Consider the following 25,530-nt stretch of genomic DNA (forward strand, 5'->3'; position numbering starts at 1 on the left):
ACCCAGTGCATGGGCATGAGAATCTATCTTGCTATTCAAGAAAACTGACTGTGCTTCACAATGCATTCTCTCTAACCAAGTCAAAGCAAACAGCTCAAAAAACAAATACAATGACTGCTAGCCAGAAAGTAAGGGTCAGAAGTAGAGACAAACTCCCCATTAGTCAGCTCAATTAGCTATACAAATGTCGATGGCTTTGAAGGTGAGGCAGGTCTTCAAGACATCTTTACCCCTGTGACATGCTCCCCAAGTGCCAGGATTGGGCAAGGAGATGGTGATAGTGACCTGCTTTCAGGTGTTGGTGGTGCTGTTAAGCTGACTGTGCGAGGGCAGCACATAGAGCTCAGTCTGATTTCTCATTTGTTGCAGGGAGAGCCTGGGCTTTGTTTTACTCCCCTCGTATTTGGCAATCACTCAAGAGCAGGTGGGTGGGAGAGTGCGGAGATGAAGCCATAATACTCTCCAGCCTGATGCCACTGGCAGGTTGTTTAAACTTATTCAGTAAAGTGGTATGAAACCTTGAACGGAATTTCAAACATTTTTTAAAAACAATTTTTAGTAAAATAACCAGCTGCTTTATTCAAAAAATAAAAAATACCTGGAAAAACTCAGCAGGTCTGGCAGCATCGGCGGAGAAGAGTACAGTTGACATTTCGAGTCCTCATGACCCTTCAACAGAACTAAGTAAAAATAGGAGAGGGGTGAAATATAAGCTGGATTGGGAGGGAGAAAGAAGGGGGCGGTGGTTGTTCGGACAAGCAAGCAGTGATAGGAGGAGATAACCAAAAGATGTCACAGACAAAAGAACAAAGAGGTGTTGAAGGTGGTGATATTATCTAAAAGAATGTGCTAATTAAGAGTGGAGAGCAGGACAAGCAAGGTACAGGTAGCTCTATTGGGGGTGGGGTGAAATAAGACTAAAGGGGCATAAAAGGTATAGATAAATGATTGGTGGAATAGATTAAAAATAATGGAAATAGGTGGGAAAAGAAAAATCTATATAAATTATTGGAAAAAACGAAAAGGAGGGGGAAGAAACGGAAAGGGGGTGGGGATGGAGGAGGGAGTTTAAGATCTAACATTGCTTTATTCATTGGATGCCATTATTTGGTCCAGAAGCGTGACTGCTCAAATTAAGGGATGATCTCTATTGAGATCTTCCTGAACTGTCCATCACAGTGTAAGCATATCATTGATCCAGTTTCCTCCCTCATGCACCAATCCAACGACACTGAAAAATATGTCACCGAGTGGTTTCGCCCATTACATCTTTGTCCAGCTGCTTAATCAACCACAAAAATATTCCTGTCCCATCCCCTCCGACAAGAGCCAGCTCCAACAGGCCTGGAAGCTTCTGTGGCCCTAGGGAGAATGCTAGTGACAAGCAATCTGCAGAGGCATAGCATCACCCTCGTTCCCATGGACGCAGCAGGAAACACAAGGGACACAGTGACAAGTCAGCACAACAGCTGGCTTGGACATTCCCAGGTCCCTGTCTGGATGCAGAGGGTGGGAGGAGTGTGAAGACTTTCATAGTTCTTGTTGTGGGGTCTGTTCAGTTGCCAGCATGCCCATGTATTTGTTGGTGAGGAAGTCGCAGACAGAGATGTTACAGATGGCTTGGTGCACGTTGATTACACTCAGTTCTTTGGGCGATCTGAATCAAACAAAGAAACATAAGCCTCACTATTTTCAAATTGAATAGGATGAGATAGCATAGAAGGAGGCCATTCAGCCTATCTTTCCTGTACTAGATCTTTTAAAGAGCTATCTAATTAGTTCCATTCCTCTCTTTATTTCCCCATAGCCCTGCAATTTTTTTTTTCTTTTCAAATATTTACCCAATTGTCTTTTGGAAGGTCCTATTGAATCTGCTTACAATACTCTAAAAGGCAGTGAATTCCGGCCATAACTACTCACTGTGTAGAAGAAATTCTCCTCGTCTTCCCCGTATCCTTTGCTAACTGGCTGAATGGAAGATCCTCTTTCACTCTTGATTTCACCATGCTCTGACTGTCCTGTTGATTCACACTCAGCAATCCAACATACTATGATTGCTCATTTATTTCCGAGCAAGTGTAGGAAGCTGGTGAAGAACCTAGGGAACTGGATTAACATTCGTCAGAATATAGTGTGCAGGCTGGCAGTGAGTACTGAGTGGGCTCTGGGGCTGTGTTGCATTACCCCCCCAGACTGTTCTGCAACTTCTGACCACACTTTCCCCCTCTAAAGTCTCACCTTTGTCGTCCAGTTGGTTGGGACTGTTTTCACCTGGTCTCGCTCTTACCCATCAAAAGATAGGCAAAGCATCTCCAGCAATGGTTTCTCTTCCCACACTGGCACTGCTAACTCTGGAGTCTTCCAAAACTCTATCCTTAGCTCCCCCTCCTCTTATTCATCAAAATGCTGCCCTTTGGCGACACAATCTACAGACATGGGGACAGCTTTCATACATACACTGATGACACCCAACTCTACCTTTTCTGCGCCTCTTTTAGCCTGACCACCACCTCCTGTGTTGTCAGACTGTTTGCCCATTATCCAGCCAAGGCTGAGCTGCAATTTTTTCCGATTAAACATTGGGAAGACCAAACTTTTCCTCAGCTCCTGCTACAAACTTCGTTCATTAATCACCAACTCTAAACCCCTCCCTGGCCATTGTCTCAGGCTGAACTGGTCGTATCCTCTTTGACCCAGAGATGAAGCTACCAACACTTTAACCCCAGAAACATTACCGCCTCTGCTCTCACCTCAGTCCATCTGCTGCTTAAAAAGGTGCAACCATGGGCTGAACTTCATGGGCCATTCATGGACGGACCCGTAAATGAGGGCATCATGCAATCAGGGTATACCTGCCGCCAGTCCACCCACCCCCTCTACGATTTTATGGGTGGCTGGGGAGGCATTAGGTGAATTGCCTGCCCGTGGCCCAGCAGAGGCCCTAAAGGGGGCAATTAATGCCCAAGTAAGAGCCTCATCACACCACTGGAAGTCTGCACTTACTGTGTAGCCCAAAAGGTTTAACCCTGTGGACAGCTGGTCAACGAAAAGGTGGGGGCAGGTGGTGCCTCCTTCCCAGGTCCCCTGTATCCATCAGAAGACCCTCTCCCACAGTTCTGCCATCCCATGTCCACCTGATCTTCTGCCCTGTTCAACAAGCCCCCATCCCCACCCCAAGTCCAAGCCAGGGCCCGTCAGCGAGATCTCAGACTTAACCGAATGTCTGGGTCCATTGCTGAACACCATCTCCTTGACCTACCTGTGGTAACTGCAGTGGCCACTACTCCCTGTTTGGCACTGCTGGTGTGCAGAGCTGCCAGCCTCTGTCTGGCCAGCACCTCTGTGAGGCAGGACATCCTCCTAGAAGCAAACAGAGGTCCTGCCTCATACTAATTAAAGGGCTACTGCCCAAAAAATTAAAGCCAATGATCTGGTAACAGAGGCAGGCTCGCTCCTGAAACTTAGGCGAGGATGCAGGGAGCCCACTCTCAGCGTAATATTCAGCCCCATGTCTTTTGTCACCTCCAAATTTCACTATTCCAATTGCTCTCTTGGATAACTTCCCATCCTCTAGCCTCTGTAAACATCAGCTCATCCAAAACTCTGCTTGCTTGCATTCTATCATGTACTAAGTCCTGCTCACCTCTCACCCCCGTCCCTGTCATTGGCTGTCAGATCCCCAGTTGATTAGAAAGAAGAATGCAACATACCTGTTGTGGGGAGTGCTCTGGTGTGCAATTCCCAAAGACTCTCGAAGGATGTCACTTACAAACTGTTCAGCAGCCTAAAGACAAAAAGAGGTGAGAATGATCAGAACCATCTTGACTTGGAAATATATCGCCATTCTTTCTCTATCACTAGGCCAAAATCCTGGAACTCCCTAACAGCACTGTGGATGTACCTACACATATGGACAGCAGTGATTCAAGGAGGCAGCTCACCAGCCCCTTCTTGAGGGCAATTAGGGATGGGCAATAAACGTTGTGCTACTCAGCAACATCCATGTCCCATGAACAAATAAATAAAAAAAGGGAATCATGTCAGCACATCAACTCACAGAAGGCTGCAGCCTCCACCAGGCTGTTTACTCTGCACCCTCTCCACCATGCACCAGAGACTGAATTCCCCAGGAACAGGCTGGAGGTTAGGATTCATGGCCATTGCCAGCACGAATTGGAAGATTAAGCGTTTTTTGAAGTGACCTGTTGTTACTCAGAGCTGGCACAAGTTTTTTCTTCTTTATTCCTTCATGGGATGTGGGCATTGCTGGCAAGGCCACCATTTGTTGCCCATTCCTAACTGCCCTCGAGTGAGCGGTTTCCTCTGCCATTTCAGAGGGCAATTAAAAGTCAACCACATTGCTGTGGGTCTGGAGTCACATGTAGGCCAGACCAGGATGGGGCAATCTTCCAATTCGTGCTGGCAATGGCCGTGAATCCTAACCTCCAGCCTGTTCCTGGGGAATTCAGTCTCTGGTGCATGGTGGAGAGGGTGCAGAGTAAACAGCCTGGTGGAGGCTGCAGCCTTCTGTGAGTTGATGTACTGACATGATTCCTCTTTTTATTTATTTGCTCATGAGACATGGAGTTCGCTGAGTAGCACAGCGTTTATTGCCCATCCCAATGTCCATGCCAGCAATGCCCACAAGGGTGGGTTTTATGATAAACAATAACTAGCTTTCAATTCCAGATCTGATTAACTGAATTTAAATTCTACAACTGACGTGGTGAGATTTGAACCCATGTCTCTGGGTTACTACCATTACCCCACCATCTCCCATCATTGTTTAGAGTGACACTCTGTTACTTAAAGCTACTGAATGATTTGGAGCAACTCATTGTTACTCAAAGTGAATCACTGTACTCACAGTAACTCACCGTTACTAGCAGTATCTCAATGTTACTTGCAGGGATTCACTGTTACTCTGAACGGCTCACTGTTACTTGCAGCAACTCAATGTTACTCACAGTGTCTCACTTACTCAGAGAGTGTTATTGTTACACTGAACAACTCACTATTTCTTGCAGCGACTCACCATTACTAGTAGCATCTCACTATTATTTGGAAGGAGTCATTATTACTCAGAATGACTCAGTTACTTGCAGCGTCTCACTGTTACTTGCAGTGTCTCACCATTGCTCAGAGGGAGCAATTTGCCATTACTAGTAGCATCGCACTGTTACTCACAGCGACTCACCATTACTAGTAGTGTCTCACTATTATTTGCAGCTTCTTGCTGTTACTTGCAGTGACCCATTGTCATTCGCAGCAATCCAACGTCACTCCGGGCAACCCATTGTTATTTGGCAAGACCTCCTGACCTTACCTTTATTATCATGTCTTCGATCACCGGCGCATAGACATGGCTCTCCACCTCCAAGGGTTCGATCGTAACACCAATCTACAAAGGGAAACGAAGCAGTCACTGTGAAGAAACTTAACCAGCAGAAAGGGAAGCAGTCAGCGTGGAGAGACTAAGCCACCATAAAAGGACAGCTCGTGCTCACGTGTACACACGAGGAAACAGGGGGCCAGACACACAAAACATAGACAGACATAGAGATGGGTATTGGTTGCGGGTTGGCTTTGTGGCTACATCTTAGCCTTTTATGGTTACCTGCTGTGCTGTATCTCTGGCATATTCCATGGCTGGCATCAAGCCCATGTAGAATTTGACCTCTTCATCCTCCTCCTCCAGCTCTTTCTTGACTTTCACTTTAGAGGGCTCGACCATGCCAATGATGTCAACCTCTTCATCACTCTCAGGCTCAGTTTTCAAAATGGCCTCCACCTCCATAAGCCTGTGACAGAGCTCACCAGCCCCACTGTATGTGGAAGGGCATTCTGAAATTCAATGCCAAAAACTGTTAAACAGTAGCAAATTTCTAAATAGTCCCAAGCATTTAATGGCGATTAATGGCGAGTCTTAAAATTATCACAAGAGCTTGCAATTAATGGCAAATTTCTAAATATTGGTGAGAGTTTACAAATAACAAAGCAGCTATTTATATATTTACACCCAACAGTTTACACATAAAGAAGAGTAAGTAAATAACTTCAAATGTTAGTAAGTAACTCAGATGGTTTGTAAATACAGGAAAAAGTTATAAATTACAAAAGGAATTGTGAATAATGGGAAGGATTTGGAAAATAACTTCAGACAAGAAATAGACCAGACCAGCACTATGTTCCGAAGAAGTCATATTGGCCTTGAAACATTAACTCTGTTTCTCTCTCTACAGGTGCAGCCAGGCCTGCTGAGATTTTCCAGCACTTTATTGTTTTTATTCCAGGGATATGCAAATACCCTCAAGAACATATAATTATATCCAAGAATATGCAAGTATTTCTAAGGGTTAATGACTAACACAAAGCAATCAATTTTAGATCCAAGTGGGGAAAGGGGGTGCAAACGTAAATTGTATTCACTGGTCTAATTTTGAGGCCAGGGTATTTTAACTCACAGGTCTTCCCTGCATGCTATTCACAGTATCCATTAATGATGGCGGGATTGACTGCCCCATATTCAAGCTTGCTGATGACATGATTCCTTTTTTTATTTATTTGCTCACGAGACGTGAGCAGTATAGATGGTAGTATAAAATTACAAAGAGGTATTGATAGATCGAGCGAATGGACAATACACTGGCAAATGAATTTCAATGCAGGCAAATCTGAGGTCATTCACTTTAGACCTAGAAGGAATAGAACAGGGTACCTTCTAAATGGTGAAAAGCTAGAAACAGTGGAGGTCCGAAGAAACTTAGGAGTCAATGTACACAGATTATTAAAATCAAAAAGACTAATGAAATGCTGAACAGGCTCAAGGGGCTAAATGGCTTCCTCCTGTTCCTATGTCACCTGCATGAAATGTGCAGAAAGCAGCAGCTGGCTGGCAGGCACGACAGTGGCCGCCTGCCCAACACCAACGAAGGGGCTCATTGGCGAGCAGGTAACTCATGGGCGGACGGTTTCAGGAGAGCCTTGTCGGAGGGAATGGAGGAGCGACTGCATTGGAGTCTGCAGAAACACAAAGGGAAGTTTTTCACCTACCTTGGATGGTCTCTTCAGTCTCCACGTCAGTACTGGAACTGCTTTAGACTGCTGGGAAATCCGCAACTGTTTCCCCGCTCAGGGCCCAGTTAAAAGGTAATCGGTATCCCACCGACTTAACAGGACACCAATTTATATCCCTCAGCCGCCTAACTACAATTAACATTTCAAATGATGGCCAGCGGAAATGTGGAGTTCAATCAAAATGTTCAATTTTAAAGAACCACCACAGCCACCAACACCCCCACCCCCACCCCCTAGCCGCCCCCTACCCCAACCGCCCCCCACCCCTACCAACCCCCCCTCCCACCCCACAACCCCCCCATCTCCACCCCTCCACCCCCCCCAACCGCCCCCACCCCCCCAACCACCTCTATCCCCACCCCCACAACCCCTCCACCCCCACCCCACAACCCCCCAGCCATCCCCATCCCCACCCCCCGCCGCCCCCACCCCCACCAGCATCCCCTGCTCCAGTTCTCCAAGGTGGGAACCCAAGGGTTATACCCAAGGGCTTATAAATAATGCCAAATTAGAAATATCTCTAGACGATATAAACAGGAATGTTTCTAAAACAAAAACAGAATTACCTGGAAAAACTCAGCAGGTCTGGCAGCATCGGCGGAAAAGAAAAGAGTTGACGTTTCGAGTCCTCATGACCCCATCGTTCTGGGGAAGGGTCATGAGGACTCGAAACGTCAACTCGTTTCTTCTCTGCCGATGCTACCAGACCTGCTGAGTTTTTCCAGGTAATTCTGTTTTTGTTTTGGATTTCCAGCATCTGCAGTTTTTTGTTTTTATACATATATATATATATATATAGAAATGTAAACTGACTGCCACCCACAAAGTAAACCTGGATCCGATTATAACACTGGACCATCTCTCCTACCAAATTTGTGTGTTCTTATTTGTCGCTAATGTTTTTTAAATGTTGATCTAACTTTATCCCAGTGATTTAATACTGGGATAATATACTGCTAAATAGGGCAAGGACACTGAACTGTACCCTTTGAAAGCGTGTAGATTACATACTGTGCTGATAAGCTATAAATAGAGTGTCCACTGGGATATTGTCTTCAAGGAACATTGCACTTTTGATATTTGGCTGTCATATAATTGCCAGCAATGAAAAATTGTAGACTCTCATTAATATAGTATCTATAAATATATAATACATAAAATATATATAAAATATTAAACTGATTAAAACCTAGCTTTCCTTGCTCCTGGAACTCCATGCTAACTCAATCATAAAGGGATTCAGGAAGAAGAGATAGAAATCAGAAATTAGGCTAAACTGGAAACTGAAAACATCTGAGACAGACAGGAGTTTGGTTATCTTTCTGACAATTTATTGATAAGACCACACTGGGACTACATCATATAAGTGAAAGGGAAGATGCCTTGGCTGTACAGGGTACAGAGAAAGGAGCCTCGGCTGTACAGGGTACAGAGAAAGGAGCCTCGGCTGTACAGGGTACAGGGAAAGGAGCCTCGGCTGTACAGCGTACAGGGAAAGGAGCCTCGGCTGTAATGGGTACAGAGAAAGGAGACATGACTGTAATGGGTACAGAGAAAGGAGCCTCGGCTGTACAGGGTACAGGGAAAGGAGCCTCTGCTGTACAGGGTACAGGGAAAAGAGCCTCGGCTGTACAGGGTACAGGGAAAGGAGCCTCAGCTGTACAGGGTACAGGGAAAGGAGCCTCGGCTGTACAGGGTACAGGGAAAGGAGCCTCGGCTGTACAGGGTACAGGGAAAGGAGCCTCGGCTGTGCAGGGTACAGGGAAAGGAGCCTCGGCTGTGCAGGGTACAAGGAAAGGAGCCTCGACTGTACAGGGTACAGGGAAAGGAGCCTCGGCTGTACAGGGTGCAGAGAAAGGTCCCTTGGCTGCACAGGGTACAGGGAAAGGAGCTTCGGCTGTACAGGGTACAGGGAAAGGAGCCTCGGCTGCATAGGATACAGGAAAAGGAGCCTCGGCTGTACAGGGTACAGGGAAAGGAGCCTCGGCTGTACAGCGTACAGGGAAAGGAGCCTCGGCTGTACAGGGTACAGGGAAAGGAGCCTCGACTGTACAGGGTACAGGGAAAGGAGCCTTGCTGTACAGGGTGCAGAGAAAGGTCCCTTGACTGCACAGGGTACAGGGAAAGGAGCTTCGGCTGTATAGGGTAGAGGGAAAAGAGCCTCGGCTGTACAGGGAAAGGAGCCTCAGCTGTACAGGGTACAGGGAAAGGAGCCTCGGCTGTACAGGGTACAGGGAAAGGAGCCTCGGCTGTACAGGGTACAGGGAAAGGAGCCTCGACTGTACAGGGTACAGGGAAAGGAGCCTCGGCTGTACAGGGTGCAGAGAAAGGTCCCTTGGCTGCACAAGGTACAGGGAAAGGAGCTTCGGCTGTACAGGGTACAGGGAAAGGAGCCTCAGCTGCATAGGATACAGGGAAAGGAGCCTCGGCTGTACAGGGTACAGGGAAAGGAGCCTCGACTGTACAGGGTACAGGGAAAGGAGCCTCGGCTGTACAGGGTGCAGAGAAAGGTCCCTTGGCTGCACAGGGTACAGGGAAAGGAGCTTCGGCTGTACAGGGTACAGGGAAAGGAGCCTCGGCTGCATAGGATACAGGGAAAGGAGCCTCGGCTGTACAGGGTACAGGGAAAGGAGCCTTGGCTGTACAGGGTACAGAGAAAGGTGTCTTGACTATACAGGATACAGAGAAAGGTGTCTTGACTATACAGGATACAGAGGAAGGCGCTTCAACTGGCTACCCTTGACTTCTCTTCTCACTCCTGTCTTCCTCATTTTTAACTTGTGTTGGCTGGGGATTTGAACCCTTTGCCTCAGAGAACATTTTACTGGTTTGGGTCATTTTACCTTCCATAACCTGAATGGCTTATCACTCAGAGTTTAATGGGAAGCTCACCTGGTTCATTGTCGATCCGGGTCAGTATATCTTCCATCGAATCCTCCTCGATGATGACAGTTTCTGGATCGGGCGGCGTGTAGCCACGCTGACGGCACCAGGACATGATCTGCTTGGTTTTCATGGCCTCTCTGTTGCTGAACCGTGGGCATTTTTCCATTACGTCCTGCAGGAACTTCCTTATGGCTACTGCACGCTGCCACTGGGACAGACAGGGAGGAACAGGGCAACATGAGGTTCCTGGCTTTACACCACCGTCCTTTCAAACTAAAACGGAGGGGAAACACTACAGATGCAAAATTATCCTTGGGCCGAAGTCATGCAAAATGCTAACAGGAAGCTATCCTTTACAAAGGAGTGGAAGTTATTTATACGTTGCACTGAGCCTTGGTCAGATTCCACCTGGAGTACCCTACTGTCAAATTTGAACACGTACCTCAGGAAAGATACACTGATCTCAGAGGGGACACTGTGTAGATACACCAGAATGAAAACTGGGCCTAAATGGTTACTAGGACATGGGATCCTCTATTGCAGGGGCCGGGGGGGGGGGGGGGCACTGGCAGAAGGGGTCCTGTATCGGGGGTATCTGTTCTGTAACACATACACTGCTTCAGGGGCCACATTTGTATCCTGGGCACAAGTACACCAAGTTCTGTCTGAAGGTTGCCACATGCTGAAGTATCAATCTCAGCCTCAACACACTGAGGCAAGGGCCTGTTGCTTCTCTCAAAGAGAGGGAGAAAACTGGTTTCAGAAGGACAGTAGAAAAAGCCACAACACAGACCAACCTACCTTTGAATGCTAAATCTTGCTGGACTCCAGTTACACAAGTGACAACTGCCTCAGGCAATCTGCTATTTTTCGCAGCTGAGCCCAGTGATCATTAGTGGGATATCTGACCAAGGGATGCATCACAGTGGAGCCTGCCCCTTTCCTTACCCAAAATCCACATAAATTTTCAGCAGGGACCAGTGGATAGCAATTGGGTGTGAGAATCCTGCTGATTTTACTTTTTTCTTCATCTATCCCTTCAAAGCTCTGTCTAATTAAGACAAAAACAAGGAGCTGAAAATTAACCTGGGCTCAAGAGCACTGGGAGCGGGCTTTACCTCTGCAGCTCTCCTCTTCCCAATATTCCAGCTGTAGTACTGCTCCAGAGAGATCGCACAGAACGGGTTGGAGTCCTCATCTATTGGAAAAAGTTCATTGATCAGTGTTTAATTTATCTAACATAAAAACCACTGGGTGTCACAGATATACCACAGATGTTATAGAAACAGCTAAAGGAAAACGGGCTTTGGCGTGATAGTAGGTTCTGCATTTAACATGCCAAAGCAGCTGGGCAGCAATGATCAAAGTGAACAGATTCAATCACTGGGTCAGTTGAGCACAGGTGAAGAATGTCAGGTTAAAATGCACCTTGATTACTACCTTCCAATTTTGCTCAAGCTATGGAGGCGTTGCAAAGAGAAGCCATGAGTCTGATTCCTCAAGTCCATAGGGCCTTATGACGCTCATGGGAGTCCAAGACACCTCATGTCCAAGGGATTACAATGTCAGCAAATATGGCAGCCAATTTGTGCCACAACTAGCCAGTGGGAAAATGGCCAATTAATTTGCTGTTTGTGATGTTGGCTGAGGGATGAATATTTGTCAGGACACTGGGAGATCGCCCTGATCTTTTTTCTAATTAATTCTTGGGCTGTCATTTATTGCCCATCCCTAGTTGTCTTGAGAAGCTGGTGGTAGGAGCTCATTCTGAACTGCTACAGTGCATGCTTGAAGCAGTTTGTTACAAGTGAGCGGTTTGTTGGCTATTTCAACAAGCAGTTTAGAATTAACTGTGTTGGTGTAGGACTGGAGTCACATGTAGTCAGACCGGGTAAAGATGCCAGGTTTCCTTCCCTAAAGGACATTAGTGAACTCTGGGTTTTTACAACAATTCAACAGCTTCATGATTCCTCTTGCTGATAGCTTTTTATTTCTGAATGATGGGATTTGAACTCACGTTCTTTACATTATTACTCCAAGCCACTACACTACCTTTCCTATCCTATCCGGTAGATACATGATCTTTTGTGACTATCTGAATCACAGCCTTTTCAATTTGAGCACATAAAGTGGTATGACGCCTCAGTGGTGTACTGAGGGAATGCTGCACTGTCAGAGGTGCCATCTTTTGGATGAAGCCCTGTCTACCCTCTGAGGTGAATGTAAAAGATCCTACAGCACTACTTTTAAGAGCAGGGGAGCTTCTCCTTAGTTTCCTGGCTAATATTTTTCACTCAGCCAACATCACTCCAACAGGTTACCTGCTGGAAATAGTTTTGTACCGATTCAAAATCTGCCCAACATGCATGCACCGAAGCGTTTGTCTGAGGCTGCTGAATCAAACATTAAAATGAGCAACGAGTGGAAATAAAAATCAAGGAGTTTTACTCACTTTTCTTGGGAACGATCAGAGGCACCTTTTTCAGGATGGCAGTCAGCAACTGCTGCACATTCTCAATGTGTTCAAGGCTAAAGGCAGTAAAGGAATAAGAGGCTGGTCAGTGCTCTGTATGTGTCAGTAAAGCAGTGACACCTAACACCCAGCTATTGCCAAAACATTAACCCTGTCTTTTCTCTCCAGAGATGCTGATGGACCTGCTGTTTATTTCTACAGCGACTTATTTTAACACAGTGACATCTGGCTAAACTGATGGCTGTAACACAAAGGGTGGGCGGTGCGTCAATGAACACCTCCCATTTGAGGTATTGATACAGTAATTTAACAATGAAGCATGCAGTCAGTCAGTGGGATCTTTTTAACCTATTAGTTTTCTCTCCTTTCTCTTCAGCTATTCCATGAGGTTGCCTGATCGTTGGTATCTCACCTAAGTGACTATTCTTTGTCTGTGAAGCGAGACAGTGAGTGCGGGCAAGATATTTGACTGTGAAAGACTTGACAGTTATGAGTCACCCGACATTCACAGACGTGAATTTTCCAAGCATGATCAACGAATAGTGACCAGATTTCCATCAGTATTCCAGGAACATGGAGGCCAAATGTAGTTGAGTACAGGCCAGAGCACACCCTACCTGGAAGAATTTGATGGAACAGTGTAAAAGGAGCTTTACTCTGTATCTAAGCTGTAACGTGCCTGACTTTTTAAACTGAGTGCATCTTGGGAGGCATCCATAGAAGAAAGATTTGAGAATAAAATGCTGGACTTACTCAATAATTTCAAATGCCCCATCCGATCCTCCTCGTTCCACTTTCACAGTGCCTGCTGTGGGAAGTGTGGGGCTGAAGCAAGCACCTACAGAGCCAGGCTCTGTCTTCACTGTACAAAGAGATGGCAGAATGATAATTAGGCATTACACGACCTAACAGACAGGAAACAGACAAACCAGTGGCAGATAAATTGACCAATTTTTGCAGAATCTTGTGCATTGTGTTCAACCCCTAAATCCCTTCTTAATAGTGTAACCAAATCTAACTGCTTCCCCACTACTTCCATCTAATTACTTTAATGTGATGTTTAATACAACTTGCATGCAAGGTGAAGAAAGATCATTCATATTTTTGCTTTGAGCTATGGGAGCCATTCTGGTTTCAAATGAGTTTTAATGGTTTAAATGGGTCTTCCTGACATTCCATGAGCATTTAGTTTAAAGCCATGTTTTCTTTTTTATTCATTCTCAATTCTTGGATGTGGATGTGGTCCTATGATATTACCATGTACAATTATCCAGGATCCATCAGGTGATGAACCCAAACAACATTACAAACTGCACTTCCTGTAAGGCACAAAGATTCTCTACTCATACAAATTAATGAAATTTTTAGACCACCGAACTAAGTGGATTGACTAAGTGGATTGTACAGTGGAGTTATACTTTGTCGAGCGTCTCTCTCTCTCTCTCTCCCTCCTTCCGTCCCTCTTCTTCCGAGGATACTGCCTGCCTGTTGGGTGGTGGGTGCCCTCCAGCACCTCACCCAAGTGATTATTCTTCAAACATGAACCTGGACAGTAAATGCCACTGGGAGAAGCCCAAGTGCAGATGAAGTGTACACCCTCTGGGACAGGGAAAGCACTCCATGTTGAGCTGAGGCAGGAAGTAAAGAATGAAAGAGTGCTCTGAGGGGGTTGGAGAGCACAAGGGTCTTATTGTGAATTATTCGTCCATTCTCCAGATCTGAGCAGTGAAGACCACTAATCCAAACCTGTCACAGAGTCTGAATGCAGGGCAATATGACACAGGGCTAAAAGGATTCAATTATGAGGATAGGTTGCCTGAACTAGGCTTGTATTCCCTTGAGTACAAAAGATTAAGGGATGATCTAATTGGTGTTTAAGATGTTCTGAAAGCCTAAAGAGAGATTGAGGAGGGGGAAGTTTTTTTAAATGTATAGAAATAAATATCAGCATGTAAGCAGTTATGAAACTGCCTCCAGATAGAAAGCTCACATGGAGAAGAGATACCAACAGAAGTTTGCATTTATATGACAATTCAGTGGGAGACATCCTAGACACTTTACAAGGGCAGGAATAGGAAGAAGGTAGATAACATGAATAGGCAACAATGATGTCATTTAGCAGGGATCAATGATTACTTTTTCTAGGTTACAGCCCAGTGCGCCATCTAACAGTGTGGCACTTGTTCACATAGTCACAAAGTCTTAGTTTTGGCCCCGAGGCCAAACAGAACTTGTGAATCTCAGCTGGAGCAAGGATTGGGACAGTACGGTTGCTCATGCCCCTGGACTAAAAGAAGGGAAAGCTATTCATGCCCAGCAACTGGATGTGGACTGTACCACGGAACCACTGTGATGCCTCATGTGGTATGGTCACTGTGCTCGCACATGAATGAGTTAATGGAGAGCAGTCAATTGCCTTAACCCAGCACTGGTCAGTGTCTACAGGTGGGAAAGGGATAGAAAGAAAGTGATAATTCTGTTCAAAGGGTCACTGGTGGCAAAAATGTCTCGAGTGTTTACAGGGCATCTGATTTTTCCAGGAGCTGTGATTGTAGCCAGGATCGATATAAACAATGCAGTTAATTTTCAATACACTCCATTCTCCCTCCACTACACTCAGAAGCTAAACCATACGATCTTATCACTTATTCATTTCCTAAGTGCATATGAATGCTTCACAACATTTTCTTTTGCTCTTTTTAACTCTGAGTGGCAAAGATTTGTTTCAAGTGGACCCAGGGGTTTCAAACCTCTGAAAGTTTAAATTGAAACTACAGGAAAACAATTTCCCCAAAAAATCATTTTATGCATATTAAGTATCAACCTGCTGGATGCCACTGATATCCACCAATGTTTTCTAATGCCTTTATTTTCCTCTCCTCTTCTCCTGAAGGCACTGACTTTAACAGCGCAGGCTCAATGCCTTGCAGGACCTCAGCCCATGCCCACAAACCACATATGAGCCTAGGCAGTGAAGTGTCAGCATGTGGGAGGGGATTTCTGGATACTGATAAGCAGAACCTTGGCTGATTGGCTCTTCACACCCTCCTCCCCTCACCTCCCCCAGCCCAAGAAACTGAGGACAATTGTACCCTCCCTGCTGTTGTCCTGGTTAAAATCAACATGTAGCCATAAATTGAGATGGTACCTTCTGGTCTGCTTGGCTTAACTGAGCCAGCAAGAGAACATCCACAAGTATTTTAAGACTATATGGTTCCATTTCTACAATAAAGACTGCTCCAGGTTAAAATTCCCATTGTGAGAGCTTAATTAGCAATGGTATAATTGAGCTGGTTCGATCAGAAACAAGACACATCTCAACTTCCAATACGTAAATGTCACACGGTGGCATCACCCCAGTCCTTCACTAACAGCAGCGAATTATGTCATTCATAACATATTGTGGTGAATTATATTAAATAAATGTGCAATTCTTCCTAATCCCAATAGAGGCTTCTTATTTTTTGGTTTTCAATTCACAGAATCACTGTGCAGAAGCGGCTGTTCGGCCCAACAAGTCTGCACCGACACGTGAGAAACACCTGACCTACCTACCTAATCCTATTTACCAGCACTTGGCCCATAGCCTTGAATGTTATGACATGCCAAGTGCTCATCCAGGCACTTTTTAAAGGATGTGAGGCAACCTGCCTCCACCATCCTCCCAGGCAGCGCATTCCAGTTGTCACCACCCTCTGGGTAAAAAGGTTTTTCCTCACATCCCCCCTAAACCTCCTGCCCCTCACCTCGAACTTGTGTCCCCTCGTGACTGGCCCTTCAACCAAGGGGACAGCTGCTCCCTATCAGGAGCAACACAGTGGGAGATAACACGTTGGTTAGTGGGGGCAATCAGATAACTTGACTCTCCTGTCCAATAGATAATCAGCCCGAAACATTGTCCATTAGATGCAAACTCTTCCACCCTGAACAAATAGATACTGGATCTGTAACACTATTCAATGGATTCCAGCTCTGTAACAGTGTCCAATTAGTGTCAGCTCTAGTAGAGCCAATATAACCCAGAACTGTAGCAATGTCCAACAGATCTCAGCTCAGTAAAGTAGTCCAATGATTCCAGATCTATAATCTTGTCCAACAGATCCCAAATTGAGAAGAAATGTTCGTACTAATTGGAAATGAGGATGCGTTTCCAAAGATTACCAATTCCTCAGGACTGTGTCACACTATCCTGGTTCCACAGCAGATCACTGAGAGTCAAATAAATTTCACCCACAGCCTTTATTCTGATCCAAGTACATTTACTACATGGTGTTGCAGCTGAATACTACAAGCTGCTGATTAAGGGAATGATTGCATAAGAGCACATAGCTCTGAAACTTGCCCTGCTTGGAAGCAGAACACAGAATCGTAGAATTGAATCACAGATGAAGGCCATTCGGTCCTTTGAAAGCCATGATTGAATCCCTGTCCACCATACTCTCAGGCCGTACATTCCAGATCCTAATCACTCACTGCATAATAAAGCACCATTACTTCTTTTGCCCATCACAGTAAATTGATGTCCTCTGGTTCGAGATCCTTCCACAAATGGGAACAGTTTCTCCCAATATGAATTTACTCCACACAGTCTAACTCTAGCAGGGCATCACAGGTGGAATGCTGAGTCAGAGAAGGGGCAATATTAGGGGGCAGTGCCAGAGGCAGGACATTGACATTATGGGGCAATCCCAATCAGAGGTGGGACAATGACATTAAGGGGCAGTGCTGGAGGACAGTGCCAATGAGAGGCAGAACAATGACATTAGGCAACAGTGCCAATCAGAGGTGGGACACTTCATGGTAACTAATTACAAAACAACAGAGGTTGACACCATAAGTCCAGTTGCTTGACTCCCCTGTGGACCAGAATAAATTCTAGAGATGGTTAAGAACAAAGGAAACAGCTTAAAAAAATTACAAGGAAAAAATTAGTATACCATTCAGTAACCTCCTCCAGTACAAGTTCTGAAGAAGGAGTGTCTGGAATGAGTGGCCCTGCCCTGCTCAGGATGGAAGAGAAAGTTTACTGGTTTCCAAACATCATAAACTCCCATCTTACCTGATACAGTTGCTACGGCTTTTCCACTCACTGTGTTCATTCCAGCAGTGTAACTGGACACAAAAGACATCACACTGGGTCCTGCCGAACTGCTGGTTTTGCTGGATCCTCCAGCACTGGGCTGCGAAACCACCACATGGGCTGCCTGGGGACCAACAGAAACGACACGAGGCGATTGGCTGGTGGCAAGATCCATCTGGGGTACTGACGACTGCTGGCCTGAGGCTTTCGCTAGGGATGTGGCAGAATTCACAGGAGGGCTGGGGCCTTTCAGCTCTGACTGTGAACAAATTGAAGAAGAAGTGGTGTCAGTGCCAGAGTGCCCACAGGGCATTTGTTCCAAATGAAGACCAGAGGATATCTGTAGCTTGCATTCTCTTTCAAACCAATCAAAACATTTCCAGAGTAAAAAGGTTTCCATGACGCTAAGCATACAATTATTGTGCTGTCATTCTTTATTATCTTTGTTCATGGGTCGCCCTCCCCTTCCTCCACCCTCTGCCCTGTTACCTGAAGAGTCACAGCTCCTACGGTTGCTGGTGCTGTTCCTGAGACTGGTGTTGAGAGACTGGCCGTCGTAATGACCCCTCCTGCTACCCGCAGGGTGGTAGTGCCAGGCTGAGAGAGAGGAAGTGCTGCGGACAGTGGCCTTGCTGCTCCGTCGGGTGAAGGAGAATGTACGAGTGAATGCAGAGAGGACGCTTGGGCACTGGGGACAACCTGTTTGTAAAACAAGTACATTTACACCTGCTTTAGCAATAAACACAATGCAATAGGCAGTGGCAGAGGGCATACCACCATCTTTCTTCTCCCCAAATGTCACCTTTCCAAACTGCATGGAGCATGGCGATGTGGTTCATCCTTCCCTGCAAAGCTGCCCCATATCATCACCAATAGTGAACATCCACCAATGATCAGCCCCAATGATAGCAACAGAGCTGCCACATTGGGCTGGCTCTACCATGGGAGACAGCATAGGTAAGTTCACACCATTTGCTGATAAGAACTACAGCTATATAGTATGTTCAACACGCTGTGTAAACCTAAATGTTTCAGTCAGTTTTACAAAGAAATAACAAGAGGAACTGATGGCTGAATGGTGGACAGAAGATAGGAGCCTGGATTGAATGTTAGATCAGAGAGATGGGTTTCACAAGGTTTTTAAAGGAGAGAAAAGTCAAGAGGCAGACAGCAAGAAATTGGTTGCATGATCAGAAGAAGTGGTGAGGCTGGGTGCATCAATGTAAATACAGAGGCTGAGTGTGTCAGCGTATGTGTGAACAAATAGTCAAGGTTTAAAAAGAGGTGGAGGACATATCCTTGGAGGCCCCTGCCTGAGGGATCAAGGGTAACTCAGAAAATCCAGATTGCAGTAAGCAGGTCTTTTTTCTTCTGAAAGTATAGTGGTATTCGGAACAAAAAGTCCTTCCACATGCCCTCCTCCTCATCCTTTCAGAAAGGAATGTAACTCAGCAGTCCTGACTTCATTAATTGCCAGAAGGAAGGCTCCAGTGATCACAAGATTCTCAAGTCTGTCTCTGACACTCGAGTTTCTTTCTAACATAAAGCAACATACAGGTTGTTATTGCATTTTTAGCTGTTCAATTGCTAAAGGCACCAAATTATTCAATGATTCTGTGGGAGCATGCAAGGTCTGTTACAAAGGTAAAGTCAGCAGGCAAACACAAGGCGCAAGCCTGAGGCAATAACATCAACATTTTATAACAGCAACAGTGAGCAGTCTTCAACACTGGGCAATTGAAAATAATTCATTGAACAAGAATGAATCAACATCACAAAATAATGAGCTGTGAATAAAGCTAAGCGAATTGAAACTATTCCCAATGAAGAAAGAAAGGCCTGGAGGGCTCAAAAATCAGTGTGGAAATATTTTTTCTAAGCATGAGGAATGTTTCGATCAATATTCCTTCCAAGCTGCGCGGGTGTGAGATCTCACAGCAATTAGGAATGTGTCACATAGGGAACAAACAGCATGCACAAGCAATGTTCCCGTTAAGATGCACGCCTGCACAGCCGCTTGTCAATCTTAAAGGAACGACAGTACAACATACAGGTCACACACAACAAACAGAAATAAGAGGAAACACTGCCAATGATCATCTATTGCAGTATGGTATATATAAAACATGGGGAAACCTTCAACAAAACATACAATTTATCAACATAGATTTTTTCCAATTCAAACTTGGGAGTTGGGTGTCACTGATAAGGTCAGGACTTATTGTCTGTCACTAGTTGCTTGGATAAAGTGGTGGTGGGTCTCCTTCTTGAATCATGGTTTGCTGCAACCGAGTGGCTAGTTAACCCACTTCATAGGGAATCGAGTGTTACATGGGGCCGCATATAGGAAAGACCTGGTAATGCTAGCAGTTTTCCTTCTCTAAAAGGCAACAGTGAATCAGCTGCAATTTTATTACTGACTGACACTACAAAGGACGAACACAACAAAAGACACTGATATTAGTTTTTTTTTATTTCCAGATTTTTAAACATTGAATTCAAATTCTCAAACTGCCATGGTGGGGTCTGAATTCATGTTTTCTGGGTTATTAGCCCAGGTCTCTGGATTACCAGTAACATAACCACGAAAGGGACAACAGCAACTTGGGGGAGAATTTTCCCCATGTCAGGCGGGCCGAGTGGGAGCGGGTGGTCACGGACCCAATCGCCACCCAGGATCGGGTCCACGCCATCATTTTACGCGGGCGGGCCAATTAAGGCCCACCTAGCGTAATGCACGGCTCCTGAGGATAACGGAGTGGGCAGGCAGCGGCGGGAGTGCACTGACCGCCAGGTCCAATGGCGACCCAGTGGCCTGTTTAAATGAAGCACTGGCAGCCTTTGCAAGGCTGCTCACAATGGCCAGTAGAAGGGCACACCAGAGGTGAGCAGGCCAGGCTGGAGGGTAGGGCAGCAGGGCAGGCCAGGCTGGAGGGTAGGGCAGCAGGGCAGGCCAGGCCGGAGGGTAGGGCAGCAGAGCAGGCCAGGCCGGAGGGTGGGCAGCAGGGCAGGGCAGGCCGGAGGGTGGGCAGCAGGGCAGGCCAGGCCGGAGGGTGGGCAGCAGGGCAGGGCAGCAGGGCAGGCCAGGCCGGAGGGTAGGGCAGTGGGGCAGGCCAGGCTGGAGGGTGGGCAGCAGGGCAGGCCAGGCCGGAGGATAGGGCAGTGGGGCAAGCCAGGCCAGAGGGTAGGGCAGCAGGGGAGTGTGCCCCTCGTTTTTAAGATGAGCGCCTAGCTGCCCTCCTGGAGGAAGTGGCAGCACAGCGGGAGGTCCTGCTTCCGAGGGACGGGAAGGAGAGGCCCCATCACCTGAGAAAACATGCCTGGGAGTAGGTGACCGAGACAATGAGTTCCCATGATATGGTGCAACGCACGTGGGTCCAGTGCCGCAAGAAATTCAATGGCCTCCTGCGCTCGGTAAGGGTGAGTACAATGTTGGTACAGGTCACTTAATGCAGCCATCAGCCTTTCCGCCCAATGCGCCTATCCATTCCCCCCACCTAAACAACTCTGAGTGCAGTTACAGCATAGAATCCTTCACAGCATGTTTCCCTCGCTGGGTGGGCCAGCAGATGTTGCCCATGCCTAGTTCACCCTGATAGGGTAGTGCTGAGATGGGTTCTGCACCTGTAGCATGTGTTAGACTGACACCCAGAGTATAGAATGTGGGTGAAACTCAAGGGTCTGCACTGTGGCACAGTGCTGGAACTGCGAAACATGTCAAAGTCAGGGCTGATATGCTGGGAGGGGAGCTTCCAGGTGGCGGTGCACCAATTCATCTGCTGGGCTTGCATTGCACGTGCTTGTGCCTCCTTGCTTTGCAAGGTTAGACTGTGTGGTGCCAAATGTGATGGGGGCAGCAGCACGTGGGCAAGGGGTTAGCCCTGGCTTCTTTGTATGAGTGTGCGGCAGCTGCAGGGTGACGAAGCACTGGAGCCCTACAATGTCCCACTCTGGCTGGGGTGGCAGGGTTACAATGGGAATCCAGGTGCAGGGTGGACTAATCAATGCTCCTCTCTCCTTTTCAGGAGAAGACAGCACACAATTCCGCTGAGCGGATGCGAACTGGCGGAGGCCAAGCCCAGCAGAGGCCAGGCCCAGTTGGCCATCTTGACTTCAAGCAGCAGGCCATGGATTTGGAGAGGCGCCATGCACCCAGGTCCACCGGTGGCTGTGAAGCTGGGGTGCCATGGGGAGGTATGTTTGCCAAGCACTGAGGTCACCATGTGTGTCCCACCGGCCACGGCACTGCTGAATGCTCAGTGACTGAAGTTTGAAACATGGGTTGACCATTGATTATGAAAGGATGAGCGTATAATGACCCAGGGGCCAGGCATGCATATTGACATTGTCTGCACTGTAACTAATCAAGTGTCCTTGTTTTTCCTTTCAGCATCACTGGAGCAGGGCCGGGAGGAGGAAGCCACTTCTCACACCTGAGGGCCCTGAACATTTCGACTCACCAGTGTCACACCATCTCTGCCGAGCAGGCACCAGTGCAGATAGTAGCACCTCGGTGGGAATTAGATCATTGGCTAGTGGTCCTGGGCACAGCGGTGAGAGCATTTCACACTCGCTTGAGGTGCGGGCAGAGACAGAGGGTGCCCAGGGTGCCGGCAGTCTGAGGACTGCTGGGGACCAGGCACATGCCCAGTCGGTGGCTGGTGATGTGACTCTGGAGTCGTCCATGAGGCAGCAAACGCTGGAAGTGCAGCAGGGTATGCGTAGGGATCTGGTGGAGATACATGAGGCAATGTGTGGCATGGTTGCTATGCTGGAGGAGTCCATGCGGAGCATCAGCATTGCAATGAGCCTCATGGCTGAGTGCCATGCTTCCTGCATGGAGAGTATTGACTCTCGTGGAGCAGCTCCTCCAGGAGACCAATCAGGCTTCCTGGGGATACATTCAGACCTGCAAGCCCTCACAGTGGCATTGACCTCAGCTAGTCGGTGTCAGTGTGGGAGATGGTTTGGGCACCGAGTATCCCAGCTTGGTGCCCATCCATCTACGGTGAGCAGGGAGGTCCGAAGCGACCTCACTTCGGTGCAGCAGCTGCCTGTTGTATCTGTGGACTCCTCACAAGGCGCTCCGGATGAGGGCAGCAGCTCCTCCGTCCCCCAGTGACCATGGCATCCAATGAGGATGCGAAGACTGGAGAGTGCCAACTGTGGAACTGGCTGCTCCCTCCTAGTTGGGGCCATCAAAGGCTTCACGGGCCAGAGGATGCCCGTCTAGGTCATCGAGGCCAACAGGACAGCAGAGTGAGCAGGCTGTCTCAGATGCCAGTGCCAGCGAGGGGACAGTACCTAGACATAGCACCCGTAAGCGTAAATTTAAGGCACCTTAGGCACACCACGGGTTTCTCACTGGTGTTTTTGTGTTGCCCCATTATTAGTTCATGACCACTTGGTGTGATGTGCAACACTATTGTATTTTTTTTTCTAAACTTCATTTTGTTTAATCATTAAATTTTGATATGTGAGCATAGCTCAGGATGACTCCTTTCTTCTGCAGGTGGAAGGTTACCCATGATGTTTTGTGTGAGTTTTTGACACTGAGCTTTATTCACAAGGCCCTTAGTTAATGTTATTATCCAGGCAGATTTAGCACTCAGGTATCGAGTATAGAGCCTGCAGCCCTGTGTATGTTGGAGGTCCAACTGTGGTGGTCTAGCTGAAGGTTCATTGGATTAAAGCCTCTCGGGTGTCCCTGCCTCCCTGGAGTATGCCCGGATCAGCGTCCACCCCCTCAGCATTTCCCTGTGTGTGCTCATCCTCGGACTCACTGCTGGACTCATCGTGTGCAGCCGGAGCAACTGCGTCTACACCTTCTTCGTCCGCTGTTTCTTCCTTTCCAGCGCAAAATTGCGGAGAGCCCAGCATGCAACCACTATCAGCGACACACGATCTGGGGGTATTGGAGTGCGCATCCTGAACGGTGCAGGCATCGGAAGCACATCCTGAGAAGACCGATGGTTCTCTCTACCACAGCCCTTGTGGAGGCGTGGCTCCTATTGTGCCGCTGCTCAGACTCTGTTAAGCGTAATATATTAGTTTGGATAGAGGATTGGCTAACCAACGGAAAGCAGAGAGTCGGGGTAAATGGGACTTTTTCCGGATGGCAAGCAATAACTAGTGGGGTGCCACAGGGTTCGGTGCATGGGCCCCAATTATTTACAATCTATATTAATGACTTGGATTCAGGGATAGAAGCTACTATAGCTAAATTTGCAGATGACACCAAAATAGGTGGGGAAGTAAGTTGCAATGAAGAAATAAAAAATTTACAAATGGATATAGACAGGCTAGGTGAATGGGCCAAAATTTAGCAGATGGAGTTTAACGTGGATAAGTGTGAGGTTATCCATTTTGGTCGGAAGAATAAAAAGGTGACTTATTAGTTAAATGGAGAGAAACTTCAGAATGCTTCAGTGCAGAGAGATCTGGGTGTCCTCGTGCATGAATTGCTGAAAGCTAGTATGCAGGTACAGCAGGTAATAAGGAAGGCAAATGGAATTTTGGCATTTATTGCTAAAGAAATAGAGTATAAAAATAGAGAAGTGTTGTTACAGCTGTACAAGGCATTGGTGAGACCGCACCTGGAGTACTGTGCACAGTTTTGGTCCCCTTACTTGAGGAAGGATGTAGCTGCACTGGAGGCAGTTCAGAGGAGGTTCACTAGATTGACTCCAGAGATGCAGGGCTTATCTTATGAGGAGAGATTGAGCAGTTCAGGCCTATACTCGCTAGAGTTTAGAAGGATGAGAGGAGATCTAATTGAGGTATATAAGATGCTAAAGGGGATAGACAAAGTAGACGTGGAGTGGATGTTTCCCCTTGTGGGGCATTCTAGAATGAGAGGCCATAGTTTTAGGATAAAGGATGGTAGATTTAAATCAGAGATACGGAGGAATTACTTTTCTCAAAAGATCGTGAATCTGTGGAATTCACTACCTCAGAGTGCAGTGGATGCTGGGATGCTGAATAAATTTAAGGAGGAGATAGGCAGATTTTTAATTAGTAACGGGTTGAAATGTTATGGGGAGAGGGTAGGAAGTTGGAGTTGAGGCCAAAATGAGATCAGCCATGATCGTAATGAATGATGGGGCAGGCTTGAGGGGCTGATTTGCCTACTCCTGCTCCTAGTTCTTAACTTCTTGGATGGCGGAGAGGCGTCATGAGCCACCTTTTGCCCTTGTCGCCCAGCAGCCATCCATCCAGCCGGGCTGGAGCACTGAAGAGCCTCGGCATCTGGGAGTGTCTGAGGATGTAGGCGTCATGGGAGTTGCCTGGGTACCTTGAACAGACTTTTAGAATCTGTACAAAAACAGAAATACCTGGAAAAACTCAGCAGGTCTGGCAGCATCGGCGGAGAAGAGTTGATGTTTTGAGTCCTCATGACCCTTCAACAGTACCCTTCAAATTGTAGAATCTGTATCCTGTGACCACACACTATCTGCATGGAGTGGAAGCCCTTCCCGTTGATGAAGGCACCGGGTCACCCACTGGCACCCACGGCTATGTGGGCATGAGAGTAATGAAATTTATACTGTTTATGGGGTTGGAGTAATGACATTTATATTGTTTATATGGACAGAAAGCAGGAGCAGGCTATTGAGTTGGATGATCAGCCATGATCATAATTAATGGCAGAGCAGTCTCAACTCCTGCTCCTATTTTCTATGATTGAGGTGGGTTTAAGAAGAGACATAAGGACTCAAAATGTAACTCTGTTTTTTTCTCCACAGGTGCTGTTAGACCTGCTGAGTTTTTCCAACATTTTCTGTTTTTATTTCAGGTTTCCAGCATTTCCAGTCAAGTATTTTGCTTTTATCTTAGTTTCCATGGGTAGTAAGGAACAGAAAAAATATGCAACCTAAGGAGACTGCTATTATCATAGCTTAGCACAGGACTACTTATTATTCTCTCTACGTGGGGAGCTAGACTGGCTTTACAACTACTGTATACATGTGTTACCAGTACCAGTCATTCACGTTCTTACTGTTTAATAAATCTG

General features: G+C 46.8%; 1 protein-coding gene across 3 annotated transcripts in view; it reads right to left on the bottom strand.

Moving 5' to 3' along the window:
• Positions 1 to 956: 956 nt before the first annotated feature.
• yeats2 (YEATS domain containing 2) overlaps positions 957 to 25,530 on the bottom strand; it is a 135,040-nt gene continuing 110,466 nt past the window's right edge. For all 3 annotated transcript variants that reach the window (XM_041182852.1, XM_041182851.1, XM_041182850.1), the window contains 10 exons: positions 18,006 to 18,215; positions 17,496 to 17,775; positions 13,190 to 13,298; positions 12,416 to 12,492; positions 11,082 to 11,161; positions 9,970 to 10,171; positions 5,618 to 5,844; positions 5,327 to 5,401; positions 3,711 to 3,784; positions 957 to 1,657 (listed from right to left, as the gene is read on the bottom strand). In XM_041182852.1, coding sequence (XP_041038786.1) covers positions 1,531 to 1,657; positions 3,711 to 3,784; positions 5,327 to 5,401; positions 5,618 to 5,844; positions 9,970 to 10,171; positions 11,082 to 11,161; positions 12,416 to 12,492; positions 13,190 to 13,298; positions 17,496 to 17,775; positions 18,006 to 18,215 — 1,461 coding nt within the window. In that variant the 3' untranslated portion in view covers positions 957 to 1,530. The remainder of the gene's footprint in view (positions 1,658 to 3,710; positions 3,785 to 5,326; positions 5,402 to 5,617; positions 5,845 to 9,969; positions 10,172 to 11,081; positions 11,162 to 12,415; positions 12,493 to 13,189; positions 13,299 to 17,495; positions 17,776 to 18,005; positions 18,216 to 25,530) is intronic.

Source organism: Carcharodon carcharias, chromosome 2 (assembly GCF_017639515.1).
Source record: "Carcharodon carcharias isolate sCarCar2 chromosome 2, sCarCar2.pri, whole genome shotgun sequence".
NCBI lineage: Eukaryota > Metazoa > Chordata > Chondrichthyes > Lamniformes > Lamnidae > Carcharodon > Carcharodon carcharias.